The sequence below is a fragment of the Schistocerca piceifrons genome, chromosome 8 (genome assembly GCF_021461385.2).
Source record: "Schistocerca piceifrons isolate TAMUIC-IGC-003096 chromosome 8, iqSchPice1.1, whole genome shotgun sequence".
NCBI classification, from domain to species: Eukaryota; Metazoa; Arthropoda; class Insecta; order Orthoptera; family Acrididae; genus Schistocerca; species Schistocerca piceifrons.
The window spans coordinates 416,452,445-416,468,182 of record NC_060145.1 but is presented as its reverse complement, the minus strand read 5'-3'; the positions used below and the strand labels follow the sequence as shown (position 1 = coordinate 416,468,182).

General features: G+C 40.2%; 1 protein-coding gene across 1 annotated transcript in view; it reads right to left on the bottom strand.

Moving 5' to 3' along the window:
• Positions 1-15,738, bottom strand: part of LOC124711217 (indole-3-acetaldehyde oxidase-like) — a 243,070-nt gene that overhangs the window by 19,609 nt on the left and 207,723 nt on the right. Inside the window, exon 23 of the mRNA XM_047241173.1 lies at positions 3,361-3,454. Coding sequence (XP_047097129.1) covers positions 3,361-3,454 — 94 coding nt within the window. The remainder of the gene's footprint in view (positions 1-3,360; positions 3,455-15,738) is intronic.

Sequence of the window (15,738 nt, the reverse complement as noted above, 5' to 3'; positions counted from 1 at the left end):
CAGATGGTCATAATGTTTTGGCTCATCAATGTACATGCTAAGACATAAATTCGTACATGAGACATAATGTAATTTGTTTACAATGAATTTGTAAACATAGAAAAATATCCATAGGTAAATGTAAATATTGGCCTTAGTGACAGATTTTCAAAATTAACAAACGAGATCTTACTGCAAAGAAAAATATATTCTATAAAGAAATTAATTTAAGCAAAATGTAATAACAAATATCTACTAAATAAATAGTCACTATTTTTGTACCACTGGTCCTATTTCCAGAACACTTAGGACATAGGCAAGTAATGGCATTTAATTTCAGATGCTTCTTGTGTATTCCTCCTCCTTGGCATTAACTCAAATCATTGGAATAAACACACCTGATATTTGTTTTCTTATAATGTACTTGGCACTTCTCTACCTTCTTGTCCAGCTCCAGTTTCAATGCCACATTAATCTATCTGTTGGATATAGCTGTGCACTTTTTGTTTTCAAATCATGTGCTTTCAATTAATTTGTTTAATGAGTGATAATTAACTGTGTTGTATTTATGAGGGTAGGGATAGGGGGCAACCAAATAGGTGCATAAGTGGGTGTGACCAAGTGCCTAAAACCACATATAGTCTTGGTAATTAATCCAGAAAGCAGACTTAAACCAAAACATCTCATCTTCCATCTCACATTATGACATGTTACCATATCATCCTAAATTTAGATTCTTCCAAAATTATGGTAGTGGTGATAAGTTCCTATGGGACCAAACTGCTTAATCTAACTTAAACTAACTTACACTAAAGATAACACACCCTCATGCCTGAGGAAGGACTCAAACCTCCGACGGAATGTGCCACATAAACCATGGCAAGGTGCCGTAGACCATGCGGCTACCCTGCAAAGCTCCAAAATTATGGATTGTTTTCTGAGATATAGCTAAATTTTAGACATCAGATATAAAGTGTCAAAGTGGCAAAGACAGTGCTTGGACCCTGCCATAAACTAGTCTTCCATACGGGCTACCAATGTTAAGCTATGATTCAGTTTTCAATTACCACACCATTGTCTTGACATGTAAAGGAATTTTCATTCATTTAAGGTATATTGTTAAAATTAACCATAAAAGTTAGGAAGAACTCAGAGAAGCAAATTCTGTCAAATTCCTGGGGATAATTGTAGAAAGAATCTTATCATGGTCTCTTCACATAAACTACTTGGGAAACAAGTTAAACAATCTTCAATTTGGAATGACAATACTGCCCAACACAAGTGATATGGACACTAGAAAAATTGCTTATCACAGTTACAATCACCCAGAGCTCCAACTTTCCTGATGGTGAAATGGGGTGCCTTCACACAACTCCTCATAAAACAATTATATCTGCTTTCACCTAAGCAAATGGGCAGATTGCAAACTTGAAATTGGATTCAGAAACCAAGTTTTGTCATACAGTAGTAAACAAAAATACTTAGCAATAACACTAGATATAGCTCTAACTTAAATCCAGTGTCTTCCAAATGTGGCTGCTAAAGTCAAAATGAGAAATAACATGCTTCAGAAAATTGATGGGACCTCATGGGAACCTAATGCTCATGTTTTAAGATCCACAGACTTGGCCCATTCATACTCTGTTGCTAAGTGCTGATTTTCATTCTGGATCAATAATGTTCACACTGGGAAGACAGACATGCAACCCAATGAGGCAGTGCACATATTTATGAGATGTATTCAGAGTATGAACATGCTATGGCTTTCTGTTTCCAGCAGAATGCCACCATCAGATCTAAGAAGATCTGAAATATTCCTGAATGTTTGGATAGCACTCAGAATATTTATAAGCTACCTATTCAATGAAATATTGCACAAGCAGAACACCAATGCTTGAAATCAAGGAAACTGTCATGGCATACAACAAACAACCTTCTTGGGTCCTCCTACAAAGTCAATGATTCATGAAAAATCCAGTGGGGGCAGTCATCAGTATTCAAAAAAATATCTGTTTGAGAACTCTTCCACACAGATACAAGGATTCAGTCTCCCCAGCAACAATGGAGGACCATGAACTGGATTCAAATTGTACAAAGCAGATGCGATTATCTACTTCACAAGTGGGAATGTGCAGGTTGTGCAAATTGTAGCTGTAGTGCTTCCTTACAGTCAGTCCACCATATTGTTGCTGATTGTCCCCTTTGAGCATACAAAGGAACAATAAAGGACACTGGCCATGCTTCAATGAAGCAATTAAATAGATTAGGGAACTATATCTGAAGATGTAAATTACATGAGTTTATTGTTGTGCACATTTGACCACAAATGTTGTATAGTTGTACTAGTTCTCATTATATAATAAATAAATAAATAACAGCTACATTGCATCTGCTGTAAGACAAAGAATAACCTTTTGAGTGAATGTAAGTAGTGTAAATAGCATACTATTACTACAAAAAATTGTTATTAGTTATATATGTAATATTAAGCTTAGGTATTCATGCTGACCTCTTTTCATGGCATGTAAATGAGTATTTGATGTATTTACAGTTATGAACTCTATATCTATATACATAACAATACAAAGGCATCATTTTCAACATAGTGTGATACTAGAAACAAAGGAAATTTCATGTTACCCTTCTCATAGATTAAAACCATATTCCCATGCATTCAGTATATGACTACAAAAACTTATAATAAATCGACAGTCTTTGTAGATTACTGTAAGAAACTGGTACCGGTATTAATATTCATAAATGGAAATGAATGTAGGTTTTTCTTTGCACTTTGTACATCTATCAATTATATTACCTGCATTGACAAGTCCCCTTCACATTAACTTAATGATTTATGTACACAATGAGATGATAAAATTCTAATCCTGACTTTGAATGTTACTGTTCTATAATTTGTAATTATTACTGGTAGATGTTTATGATCTGTTTACAGCCAGTTTTAAGGACCCTCAGTTATTATTGCATTTACCCCTACCCACAAACCAACCCCCCCACACACAAAGTGTCATTTTCATTACTTTTTTACTAAACATCCAAAGCACAGAATTTACTCATACTAAAATATTTTAATTTTTTGTCCATTTTTATGCAGTTTCTTACAAAAAAATACAGCAAAAAACAGAGAAGTAAAATCATTTACATGGAGACTACAAGGATTACATATGCACCATAGACAGGATGAATGTTGCACTAAATCAGATTCTCCTATAAAAATTTAGCAATAAAACAACACACCATCTGAGGGTATTTTTCCTATGTGGGAAACAGAAATTAAACATGAAGGGCAGTTGCTAAGTAGACCTACTTAATACTTAACTATGATGAAAAATGAATCATGAGTTATCAAAAATGTCTGCACACCTCATACTGGCCTGTTAACATATCAACTTCTACTTCACCCACTGTTACTCCATAAATAGGATATTGATCCAACTTCTCTTCCATACCTTGATACCTGTGAACAAAAAGACTTTCTTATAATTTCTATTTGTCAAGCTATTATTTTTTTGCAAGATATAAGGAACAATGAAATAAACAGATAAACAATAATGGTCTTTGTAAACCCCCTTCAACCCCAAATATATATCTGATCATTGAGATATTTTAAATGGCATTGCAGAATTAGGTTGTAGCAAATCTTATAAACAGTAAAAAGAGTTAAAAAAATGCAGCTGAATAGTAATTCAGAATATGTAGATAAGCACCTATGGCCACTGTCTACCACAAGAATGAATTCTGCCTGTTGGTGTTGCATGTTGGAGACTAGGATAGATTGCTATTCATTGCTACCATTTTATGGGAAAATCTGTGGGATGAGAATATGTGGTGGAGAATTGCAGCAACTACTAGTAGCTGCCATGTACAGTGGGTTGTCATTTTGGTTGTAAGAACTGGACTGTTGAATTATTGAGACCCATTCGCTCAGTGATACCTGTAAGTGCAGCGATAATTCACAGAACAGGCAAGGAGATTTCTCTACAAAAAGGCTCCAGTGGTGTTATCAAGAACATAACTAGATGCAGTGCATTTCATAACAGGTGCACTGTTATCTTGTGTAAATAGCTGTCATTTTGGTAGCAGTTTCATTTACAGCCCAGCTGTTCTAGCAAGACTTGGAGCTATTCTAGATGAGGGGATCACATGGATCTGCCAGTAGCTGTCACAAGTTCAGGTCTCCATCATGGTACCAGATTTCTACTTTAAGTCCACCTTACAAACTTAGTGTCCTGGCACTGGGCCATCTCAGGCTCACTCCATCAGCAAGACAAGTAACTGCCCCTGGGGCAGCAGGTTGTATCCCACACACAGCAGCCATCTTCCACCATCATGAAGTGTGCACCACACTTCAGTGGCTGGTGAGACCCAGTCATTCATCACAGTGCTGGCTGCCATAGAAAGCTGCCCCACCATCTTCATACACCACTAACATGAGGTGTTTGCGGTGTGGCTCCTGCAACAGGATTGCATGCCCCATATTGAGCACAGGTGTCAACAGTGTGGGGCATGCATATTGCAGACAGGTGGCTGTCTGCTGATCATCATCTCTTCAGTCACCCAGCTCTCCCCATGCAGAGTGTAGATCGAGGGGGTGTGGGGTGGGGTGGGGGGGTCACTATCCTGACACAACACAAAACACAAATATACAAGTAAAACAAAGTGTTAATTTTGTCAGCCAAGTTTCTCTGGGCCTCTACTCCCCTGATACTCTGTCCCAATCCTCCCCTGCCTGCCATCCTGACATCATAGCCATCCCTCCAGCCCAAGGGCTGCTATGGGAGGTTATGTCCCAGGGGTTTATCAGAGTGAAAGACATAACAATATGAATTAGGATAGACTGCTACTGAACATTTGAAATATGTGTTGAAAAGCAGGCAGACTTATTTAATAGTAGACTATTAGATCTCCATCCTGGACTTTCCACTGCTTTACAAAGAGCACATGTTATGGCGTGGACCCTGGAATTTCATTTCATTTGCCCATATTGTTGTGATACACTATAAGTCTTCTCTCCCTAATTATACGTATTTGATAAGAAAACTGTGATTTCAAGGTAGAACTAAAAACATGCTTATGTTTCATAAATAGAGCTGTAGTGTGACCACCAGTGTATGGCTAGATGAGAGGATATGCAGATGCCAACAGAAACATGAAGAACTATCCTACTGATAATGCCTTAAAATGAAAAAGGCAAAATGCATCTAGCAAAAATAAAATACAGTGCAGCATGAAAGGACAGTTTTTTATTTACAGTACACATATTCCTGTGCCTGATGTGGAGTATGGCAACACAAACAAACATTTGCTCTACTTATATTCTATCCTCAGTTGAACAGAGAGGGGTAAAAATTACATTGATTATGGATCCTTTGCCATACACAGTTGTAGTAATAATGATTACAAAAATACAAATGGTAACTAAAACAAGCAGAAAGATTTATATGTTCTATATCTACACCTATGCTCTGCAAACCTTTGTGAAGTACATGGCAGAGGGTATGACCTGCTGTACCAATTATTAGAGCTTTTTCCCATTCCATTCATGTATGAGCACAGGAAAAATGATTGTTTAAATGCCTCTGTGTATTCTGTAATTAATCTAATCTTATCCTTACAATTCCCATGGGAGTAGTTTGTTGGGGGTTTCAGTATATTCCAAGAGTTATTACGTGAAGCTGATTCTTAAAACTTTGTCAGTAATCTGTCTCAGGATGGTTTTCATCTTTCTTCAAGAGTATGCCAGTTCAGTTCTTTCAACATCTCAGTGACACTCTCAAAGGTCAAACAAATTTATGACAATTCATGCTGCCCTCCTCTGAATACATTCAGTATCTCCTGCTAGTCCTGTTTGGTACAGCTCCCACATACTTGCACAATATTGTAGAATGGTACACACAAGTGATTTTATAAGCAAGTCTTACACTCAAGTATAAGCGGCATTCAAAAAGAAATGAGCCAGAGGCATAAGTACAGAAACTAGTACCTGTATGGTAGAAGTATTGACCTTGGCTGTTGAGACACTTGTCCCACTGTTACACAAGGTAGTGAATGGCTGTCTCATAAAATTCCTGGGGCTTCGATGTGAACCAGTTCCACATGTACGGCTGGACATCAATGTCCACATGAGTGCAGGAAAGGTTATGCTGACATTCTCCTTTGTCCAAGCAGGACCCCTTCTGATTCACTTCCTGCAGCATGGGACAAATGGAATGCCCAGCATTACTCGCAAACCCTGACCACCCTTTGCCAAGCGATCAAATCAAAATGATCTGGTAATATCAACTGTGTGGTCATTCTGCTCCATGACAATGCAAAGCCTCATACAGCCAACACAGTCACAGCACTCCTGCAGAAATTTAAATGGGAGGTTCTCGGCTATGTTCCATACAGTACAGACCTTTCTCCCTGTGATTACTCAATTTTTGGTCCCCTTAAAAAGGCGCTGAGAGGCAAACAATTTACCTTGGACAATGACATCCAGCTGTAGGTGTGGAACTGGTTCACATTGCAGCCCTGGGAATTTTATGGGAGAGCCATTCACTGCCTTGTGTCATAGAGGGATAAGTGTCTCAGCAGCCAGGGTCAATACTTCTAACATACAGGTACCGGCTTCTGTAATTATGCCTCTGGCTCATTTCTTTTTGAACACCCCTTATATTTGTATGTGCTTACAGATTTACAGATTCTAATTGTGACTCACTAATATTATATTCATAGGATACCATGTTCTTTTTTTCATTTTATAAAATGCACAATTATACATTTTGAACATTTAAATCAAGTTTCCAATCATTGCACAGCTTTGAAATCTTATTCAGGTCTGACTGAATATTAGCCAGCTTCATTCAGACTACTTCACTGCAGATAACTGCATCATGTGCTAAAAGTTTGAGGTTACTATTAATATTGTCTGCAAGATCATTAATATACTGCGTGAACAGCAAGGAACACAACACACATCCCTATGGTTGATTCATGCATTCCTGATGCATTTATTAGCAGAAATGCAAGTTGGACTGAAGAGTAGCCTCATCCAAAGGTAACAAAAGCACTATATATTTTTTATGTTCACACGTGGTTGTTTGCAACTACCAACAGTCACCATAAAAAAAAGCAGTGTGTGCCTGACTGACAATGCTATGCAGAGCATTACACAATGTCATGTCATGAACTGTCACATCAGTCTAGAGGCAGGTTCTTTCCATCTGCAATGTAGTTTCCAGAATTACACATCAAGAATAACTATGAAAAGGGAGTTGAAACTTTGCTTTGCACATCCACAAAGCAGTGTAGTAAAGTGTTAAAGTGTGATCATGTGGGGTATCAAACAAAATTTGTAACTGGATTGAGGATTTCTTGGTAGGGAGGACATAGCATGGTATTTAGGATGGAGAGTCAACAGCAAAAGTAGAAGTACCTTCAAGTGTGCCCCATGGAAATGTATTGGCACCATTGGTGTTCATGTTATATGTTAACGAGCTGTCAGACAATAAATATTGCAACCACAGACATTTTGCAGATGATGCAGTTATCTATAATGAAGCACAGTCTGAAAAAAGGCTGCTCTAATATTCAGTCAGATCTTAATAAGATTTGAAAATGGTGCAAAAATAGACAACTTCTTAAAATGAAGTGTCCTATGACAACAAAGTCAATGAGTCACAATTGGAATTAGTCAACTCAAATAAACATCTGGGGGAATGATTTGTATAGGTATGAAATGGGAAGGTCACACAGGCTCAGTCATACGTCATGTAGCTGACAGATCTAGATCTTTCAGAATAAATATAATGGAAGGAAACATTCCACGTGGGAAAAATTATATATAAAAAACAAAGATGAGGTGACTTACCGAACAAAAGTGCTGGCAGGTCGATAGACACACAAACAAACACAAACATACACACAAAATTCAAGCTTTCGCAACAAACTGTTGCCTCATCAGGAAAGAGGGAAGGAGAGGGGAAGACGAAAGGAAGTGGGTTTTAAGGGAGAGGGTAAGGAGTCATTCCAATCCCGGGAGCGGAAAGACTTACCTTAGGGGGAAAAAAGGACAGGTATACACTCGCACACACGCACATATCCATCCACACATACAGACACAAGCAGACATATTTAAAGACAAAGAGTTTGGGCAGAGATGTCAGTCAAGGCAGAAGTGTAGAGGCAAAGAAGTTGTTGAAAGACAGGTGAGGTATGAGTGGCGGCAACTTGAAATTAGCGGAGATTGAGGCCTGGCGGATGACAAGAAGAGAGGATATACTGAAGGGCAAGTTCCCATCTCCGGAGTTCGGATAGGTTGGTGTTGGTGGGAAGTATCCAGATAACCCAGACGGTGTAACACTGTGCCAAGATGTGCTGGCTGTGCACCAAGGCATGTTTAGCCACAGGGTGATCCTCATTACCAACAAACACTGTCTGCCTGTGTCCATTCATGCGAATGGACAGTTTGTTGCTGGTCATTCCCACATAGAATGCATCACAGTGTAGGCAAGTCAGTTGGTAAATCACGTGGGTGCTTTCACACGTGGCTCTGCCTCTGATCGTGTACACCTTCCGGGTTACAGGACTGGAGTAGGTGGTGGTGGGAGGGTGCATGGGACAGGTTTTGCATCGGGGGCGGTTACAAGGATAGGAGCCAGAGGGTAGGGAAGGTGGTTTGGGGATTTCATAGGGATGAACTAACAGGTTACGAAGGTTAGGTGGACGGCGGAAAGACACTCATGGCGGAGTGGGGAGGATTTCATGAAGGATGGATCTCATTTCAGGGCAGGATTTGAGGAAGTCGTATCCCTGCTGGAGAGCCACATTCAGAGACTGATACAGTCCCGGAAAGTATCCTGTCACAAGTGGGGCAGTTTTGGGGTTCTTCTGTGGGACGTTCTGGGTTTGAGGGGATGAGGAAGTGGCTCTGGTAATTTGCTTCTGTACCAGATCGGGAGGGTAGTTGCGGGATGTGAAAGCTGTTTTCAGGTTGTTGGTGTAATGGTTCAGGGATTCCGGACTGGAGCAGATTCGTTTGCCACAAAGACCTAGGCTGTAGGGAAGGGACCGTTTGATGTGGAATGGGTGGCAGCTGTCATAATGGAGGTACTGTTGCTTGTTGGTGGGTTAGATGTGGACGGACGTGTGAAGCTGGCCATTGGACAGGTGGAGGTCAACGTCAAGGAAAGTGGCATGGGATTTGGAGTAGGACCAGGTGAATCTGATGGAACCAAAGGAGTTGAGGTTGGAGAGGAAATTCTGAAGTTCTTCTTCACTGTGAGTCCAGATCATGAAGATGTCATCTATAAATCTGTACCAAACTTTGGGTTGGCAGTCCTGGGTAACCAAGAAGGCTTCCTCTAAGCGACCCATAAATAGGTTGGCATATGAGGGGCCATCCTGGTACCCATGGCTGTTCCCTTTAATTGTTGGTATGTCTGGCCTTCGAAAGTGAAGAAGTTGTGAGTCAGGATGAAGCTGGCTAAGGTAATGAGGAAAGAGGTTTTAGGTAGGGTGGCAGGTGATCGGCGTGAAAGGAAGTGCTCCATCGCAGCGAGGCCCTGGACGTGAGGAATATTTGTGTATAAGGAAGTGGCATCAATGGTTACAAGGATGGTTTCTGGGGGTAACAGATTGGGTAAGGATTCCAGGTGTTCGAGGAAGTGGTTGGTGTCTTTGATGAAGGATGGGAGACTGCTTGTAATGGGTTGAAGGTGTTGATCTACATAGGCAGAGATACGTTCTATGGGGGCTTGGTAACCAGCTACAATGGGGTGGCTGGGATGATTGGGTTTGTGAATCTAAGGAAGTAGATAGAAGGTAGGGGTGCGGGGTGTCGGTGGGGTCAGGAGGTTGATGGAGTCAGGTGAAAGGTTTTGTAGGGGGCCTAAGGTTCTGAGGATTCCTTGAAGCTCTGCCTGGACATCAGAAATGGGATTACCTTGGCAAACTTTGTATGTAGTGTTGTCTGAAAGCTGGCGCAGTCCCTCAGCCACATACTCCCGATGATCAAGTACCACGGTCGTGGAATCCTCGTCCGCCGGAAGAATGACGATGGATCGGTCAGCCTTCAGATCATGGATAGCCTGGGATTCAGCTGTGGTGATGTTGGGAGTAGGATTAAGGTTATTTTAAGAAGGATTGAGAGGTAGGGCTGGAAGTGAGAAATTCCTAGAAGGTTTGGAGAGGGTGATTTTGAGGAAGAGGAGGTGGGTCCCACTGTGACGGAGGACGTAACTGTTCCAGACAGGGTTCAATTTGGATAGTGTCTTGGGGAGTGGGATTAGGATCATTTTTCTTCGTGGCAAAGTGATATTTCCAGCAGAGAGTACGAGTGTAGAACAGTAAATCTTTGACGAGGGCTGTTTGGTTGAATCTGGGAGTAGGGCTGAAGGTGAAGCCTTTGGATAAGACAGAGGCACAAAACCACTCCTTTTAATACATTTACACAAAGTTTTTTCGAAATTTTCCCAAATTTCTCCACCCTTTAACGTGTTTTGTGGGCAACACACCCATCTAACCTTTGTGCACATCGTTGTTTACCAACCCAAGTTCACCACAGGTGTGTCTATCAACATGCCAGCACTATGTGTGGATATGTGTGTGTGTGTGTGTGCGCGCGAGTGTATACCCGTCCTTTTTTCCCCCTAAGGTAAGTCTTTCCGCTCCCGGGATTGGAATGACTCATTACCCTCTCCCTTAAAATCCACATCCTTTCGTCTTTCCCTCTCCTTCCCTCTTTCCTGATGAGGCAACAGTTTGTTGCGAAAGCTTGAATTTTGTGTGTATGCATGTGTCTGTTTGTGTTTCTATCGACCTGCCAGCACTTTCGTATGGTAAGTCACATCATCTTTGTTTTTAAATATATATATGTGTGTGTGTGTGTGTGTGTTTGTGTTTGTGTGTGTGTGTGTGTGTGTGTGTGTGTTTGTATGGCATAGCTTTAAGAAAGCATTTTTAGATGAATATTTGTCCAAAGAGAAGCAGGAGAGAATTTGGAATGAATTTTGGGGAGCAGGGAGATTTGACTCTAGGAAGAGTACTGTGAAAGGTTTTGGATAATCAAACTGAAATATTTGGACCAAGAGCTAGGTAGTGAATCAATAATTATGGGTTTAGAAACTAAGTTGCATGAGAAAGTTAGAGAATTGCTTGTACCTGCCCCTAGGGGTAATATTAGTGATTTTTTGAATTATGTTGATGAAGTGGAGAGGCTGAAGCCCTCAGTGGAAGATTATAAGAGGAATTTTGATGATAATAATAAATCAGGGAGAGAGTTTCAGATAGATAGGATGAACATAACTAATTCCAGTAGAAACTCAAGTAATGCTTCTGTGGAGGATAGCTAGAATGGGCATGGAAATGATAGGAGAAATTCAAGGAACAGAAAGGGGGAGATTGTGGTAATTCTGGATTAAACCAGGTAAACTAAGCAAGTAGGGGGTTCAACATTCTGTGTTGGATGCAATTATGCGGTGATAATGCTTACCCCAGCTGTCTGTCTCATGATTTGTCTTAACATTGCTTAAAGTTTGCCATCTGCCATAAACTTTTGCCTTTTCTGACTTTCCCTACTAGATTCTTCCTCCTTAGCCTTAACAATTTCACCCACTTCAGTACTGTTTTCATCCATTTTGCTCATATCACCACACATTGTAGATGATGCTTTTATCATCACATCTATAGTATGACTTTCATCCCCATTTTTCAAAGTTACAGTCATGTTTGATTTATAACCACTATTATCTACTGAATCAGTCAACATTAAGTCTTTCTGTTCATTTAGAAACTTAACCTCTACAGCTTCATTATCAATCACATCACTCCCCTGTTGTTCATTCTCCTCCATCACATTGTCTTGTTCATTAAGGCCACTCATTATGTACCATTAACATAAAACGGTTTTTGCTATGAATCACCTTATTTTTATTCACTTGTCTCCTGCTGCTGCTGTAGTTACTCCCAACTGTCCAAACCCCACTTGTTTATATCAGTTGGGTTGAGTCCAGCTGGCACACTGAGTGGCTGCTGCGACTTCTCTTCATAATGGCTGTCCCCATAACGTCGACCAACAATTTTCTGGTGTTATTCTAGTGTTACTTGTTCACACACAATCAAACTTTTGGAATACTGTAATAAATTTTCACTGTCAATTAGTCTTTTCACTGTTTTCAGTAATACTGGTGCTACATATAATGTAAATTCAGTCATTCTGTTCAAACTGCACTGTTCACTGTTCAGAGTTAACAAGTCCTTGTTTATTGTGTCCAAATACAATAGTCCTCACCCAAAATGGCACCATATGTGACATTCACCTACTTTATTTCTTTGTTGATAGTCCTTGGTGTTGATTTACTGCATTGTTATACTGGCTGAAAAATGGGGAGTGGAAGTTCAACACTAAATACTGTAAGTGATGTAGCCGACAGTTGCACAATTGCGTTTCACAGTTCTTTACTTTCACTGTTTACATCTGCCCAATATTACGCAGTTATATGGCCAGTTCACTATTGTTAAATGTTGATAAGCCTCATTAATATGTTGCATTCAACATCAGCATACTGCTACAAAAGTTTGGTGCTGAACATCTATGAGCAGTAAAATCCTAATCACACAGTTCACAGTTCTTGCAGAATAATGCACTATGTGTAACACTATTTTTCAAATAAATTAAACATACATTGTCATTAGTTGTTCTAATACATGGCCTATTTGTGTTACACTTATTCCAATGTTAAGCTGATGCATTGCTGTTACTCTAAAAAATACATATTTCTTATTCCACTATCAAGTTGATGCATTGTTGTTACTCTAACCAATACATATTTCCTGTCTGAAAATCGGCTGTGGACTGACTATCTTGGGACCAAAACTCAGTGCTTTATATACCCTCTCAATAGCAGGCACTGAAACTATACACTGTTTTATGTTTAAGTTACAGAAATTACAATTAAAACATAACTCATTCAATTAACTGAATACATCAAAAAGCTCCTCCTTTTTAACAGTTCCTTCTACCACAAAGGTTAGGCTTAATTATTTGTTTAATTAATGAAATTAACAGATATAGTTATACAAACAATACTTTTGACAAAACTGGTAATTATTTTGGAATTAATTAAGTGCTGGCTTTGCTAATATATTTCCAAATAGAGCCAAACAGGTACTTTAAGAATCCTAGTAGGTCTTCTTCCAAATGTTTATAATTAGTACAGAATTTATATTTGTTTATAGTCAATAATAGAATCTAAGTCATGAAACACATTGATTTCATCCTAAAACAAAAGATATTAACTATGAATGGTCAAAATAGATTAGGAATTAATCACATACACAAAACTAAGCACAAAGTAGACCTAGTCCTATATTCCTTGAGACTGAGGGCCAACCCTTCTCTTTTCTGGAAATGTAGATTATACTCATGCATGTTAATGGTAAGTAGACAAAAATAAATATAAAATGAATTTGAGGAGGCAGATGGCACAACAGGAGGAAGTGAAGAGATCACAGCTTGCTTCATCACAGTCACCTTCAAAGGCCAAAATGAAAGCTCCCGTATTCACACTGTTTTCTTTAGTCCCTGATGGGTATGATGGATCATTGATCCAAATTAGCACACAACTTGTCATCAGTCTGTAAACAAGATCTCAGTGGAAAATGATAACCAGTACTATATGTATTCATATGGGAGTTATAGAGACAAGAATATCATTCAGCTTGTCACAGGCAGCAGCATCGATGACTGTTTGGGGGAGTACATTTTAAGCATAATGGAGCCACTTTTCATCTTTTACATAATTGTCACATCCCCAAACCTGTCCTCAAGATGATCAATGGAGAACAAAGGCTTTGTAGTCAAAAATAAATCCCTGTCTGTTATAAAAAAAATAAAAAAATAGTTGCAGGAGTATTTCTCGTCTTCTCTCTAAGCCCTATTCTATGGCATAGCCATGGAAGGGAACATTTTATGGTTATGCCTTGCCACACTGTAATATGTCTTAGCTTCAGAGAGCTGGGACCTTGGAGCTACAAGCAGAAGAAGGTATAATCCACATCATGTGCAAATCTTCTGCCATGGTATCAACCACCCTAAAAGGGGGCTTCCTAATAGGTGCCATCCAACTACAGCTACCTGGCCAGCAAATCATTGCCTGGAGTCCCTTTGCCCCAGACATTATGGGGATGTACTCCTTGGCTTGCATGGGGTGTTTCCAGCTCAGGCACCAAAAGTACAATACCTGCATGATCATGGGGCAACCACCATGCAGGTAGTTGATGACTTTGCCCACAATAGAATGGCTGTTGTACTGGATTTTATGCATAGTACAACTTCAAGAAAGAAGGGTGCAAGGAGAGAAAGGCACAAAGGCAGAACATATACTGCACTGGGTGTCCTTCCCAGTATGATCTACATTTCTGTGAAATTTAGAAGAGAAGTAGCAAATTTAACTCAACAAGGGGATCATATGATTAATAATGAGAAGATGTAGAAGACAGGAAGGTAAGAAAATAAGTGTCCAAAACACAAAAACCATATCCAAGCAAAATCACCACCAAGAAGACCTTACACTGGAAAGGTAGACATGAAGAAAGAATAAGACAGACAAGCAGCATGGAAAGAGAAATATCAGTGCAAAGGCTGCAGCCTCATGGTGGCCATCCATATACTCACAAAATAGATGTGAGCCCCCTGGGGTAATCTGTCATATTTGCTTATGTCAGTAGATTTACCCATTTGCAGCTCACATTTTCCCTAGAATGATTACCCATTCATCTGTGCTTCACTTACATACTTTCCTTACAATGTCACCTGCCTGAAATGGCAACAGGTGGCATGAGTAATGAACTATTATTCATGACAAAATACTCTGCTAAATTTCCATTCACAGCATTCTTTTATTATGTGCATACTATCTTTATTTCCTTGCCTATAAAATTTCATCCAATACTCTCTGCTGGAAGTATCACTTTGCCACGAAGAAAAATGATCCTAATCCTACTCCTAATGATCCGACTCCTCAAGACACCATCCAAATTGAACCCTGCCTGGAACAGTTCCGTCCTCCGTCACAGCGGGACCCACCTCCTCTTCCTCAAAATCACCCTCTCCAAACCTTCCAGGAATTTCTGACTTCCAGCCTTGCATCTCAATCCTTCTTAAAAAACCTTAATCCTACACCCAACATCACCACTGCTGACGCCCAGGCTATCCGTGATCTGAAGGCTGACCGATCCATCGTCATTCTTCCGGCGGACAAGGGTTCCACGACCGTGGTACTTGATCGTCGGGAGTATGTGGCTGAGGGACTGCGTCAGCTTTCAGACTACACCACATACAAAGTTTGCCAAGGTAACCCCATTCCCGATGTCCAGGCGGAGCTTCAAGGAATCCTCAGAACCTTAGGCCCCCTGCAAAACCTTTCACCTGACTCCATCAACCTCCTGATCCCACCGACACCCCGCACCCCTACCTTCTACCTTCTTCCTAAAATCCACAAACCCAATCATCCCGGCCCCCCCATTGTAGCTGGTTACCAAGCCCCCACAGAACGTATCTCTGCCTACGTAGATCAACACCTTCAACCCATTACATGCAGTCTCCCATCCTTCATCAAGGACACCAACCACTTCCTTGAACGCCTGGAACCCTTACTCAATCTGTTACCCCCGGAAACCATCCTTGTAACCATTGATGCCACGTCCTTATACACAAATATTCCGCACGTCCAGGGCCTCGCTGCGATGGAGCATTTCCTT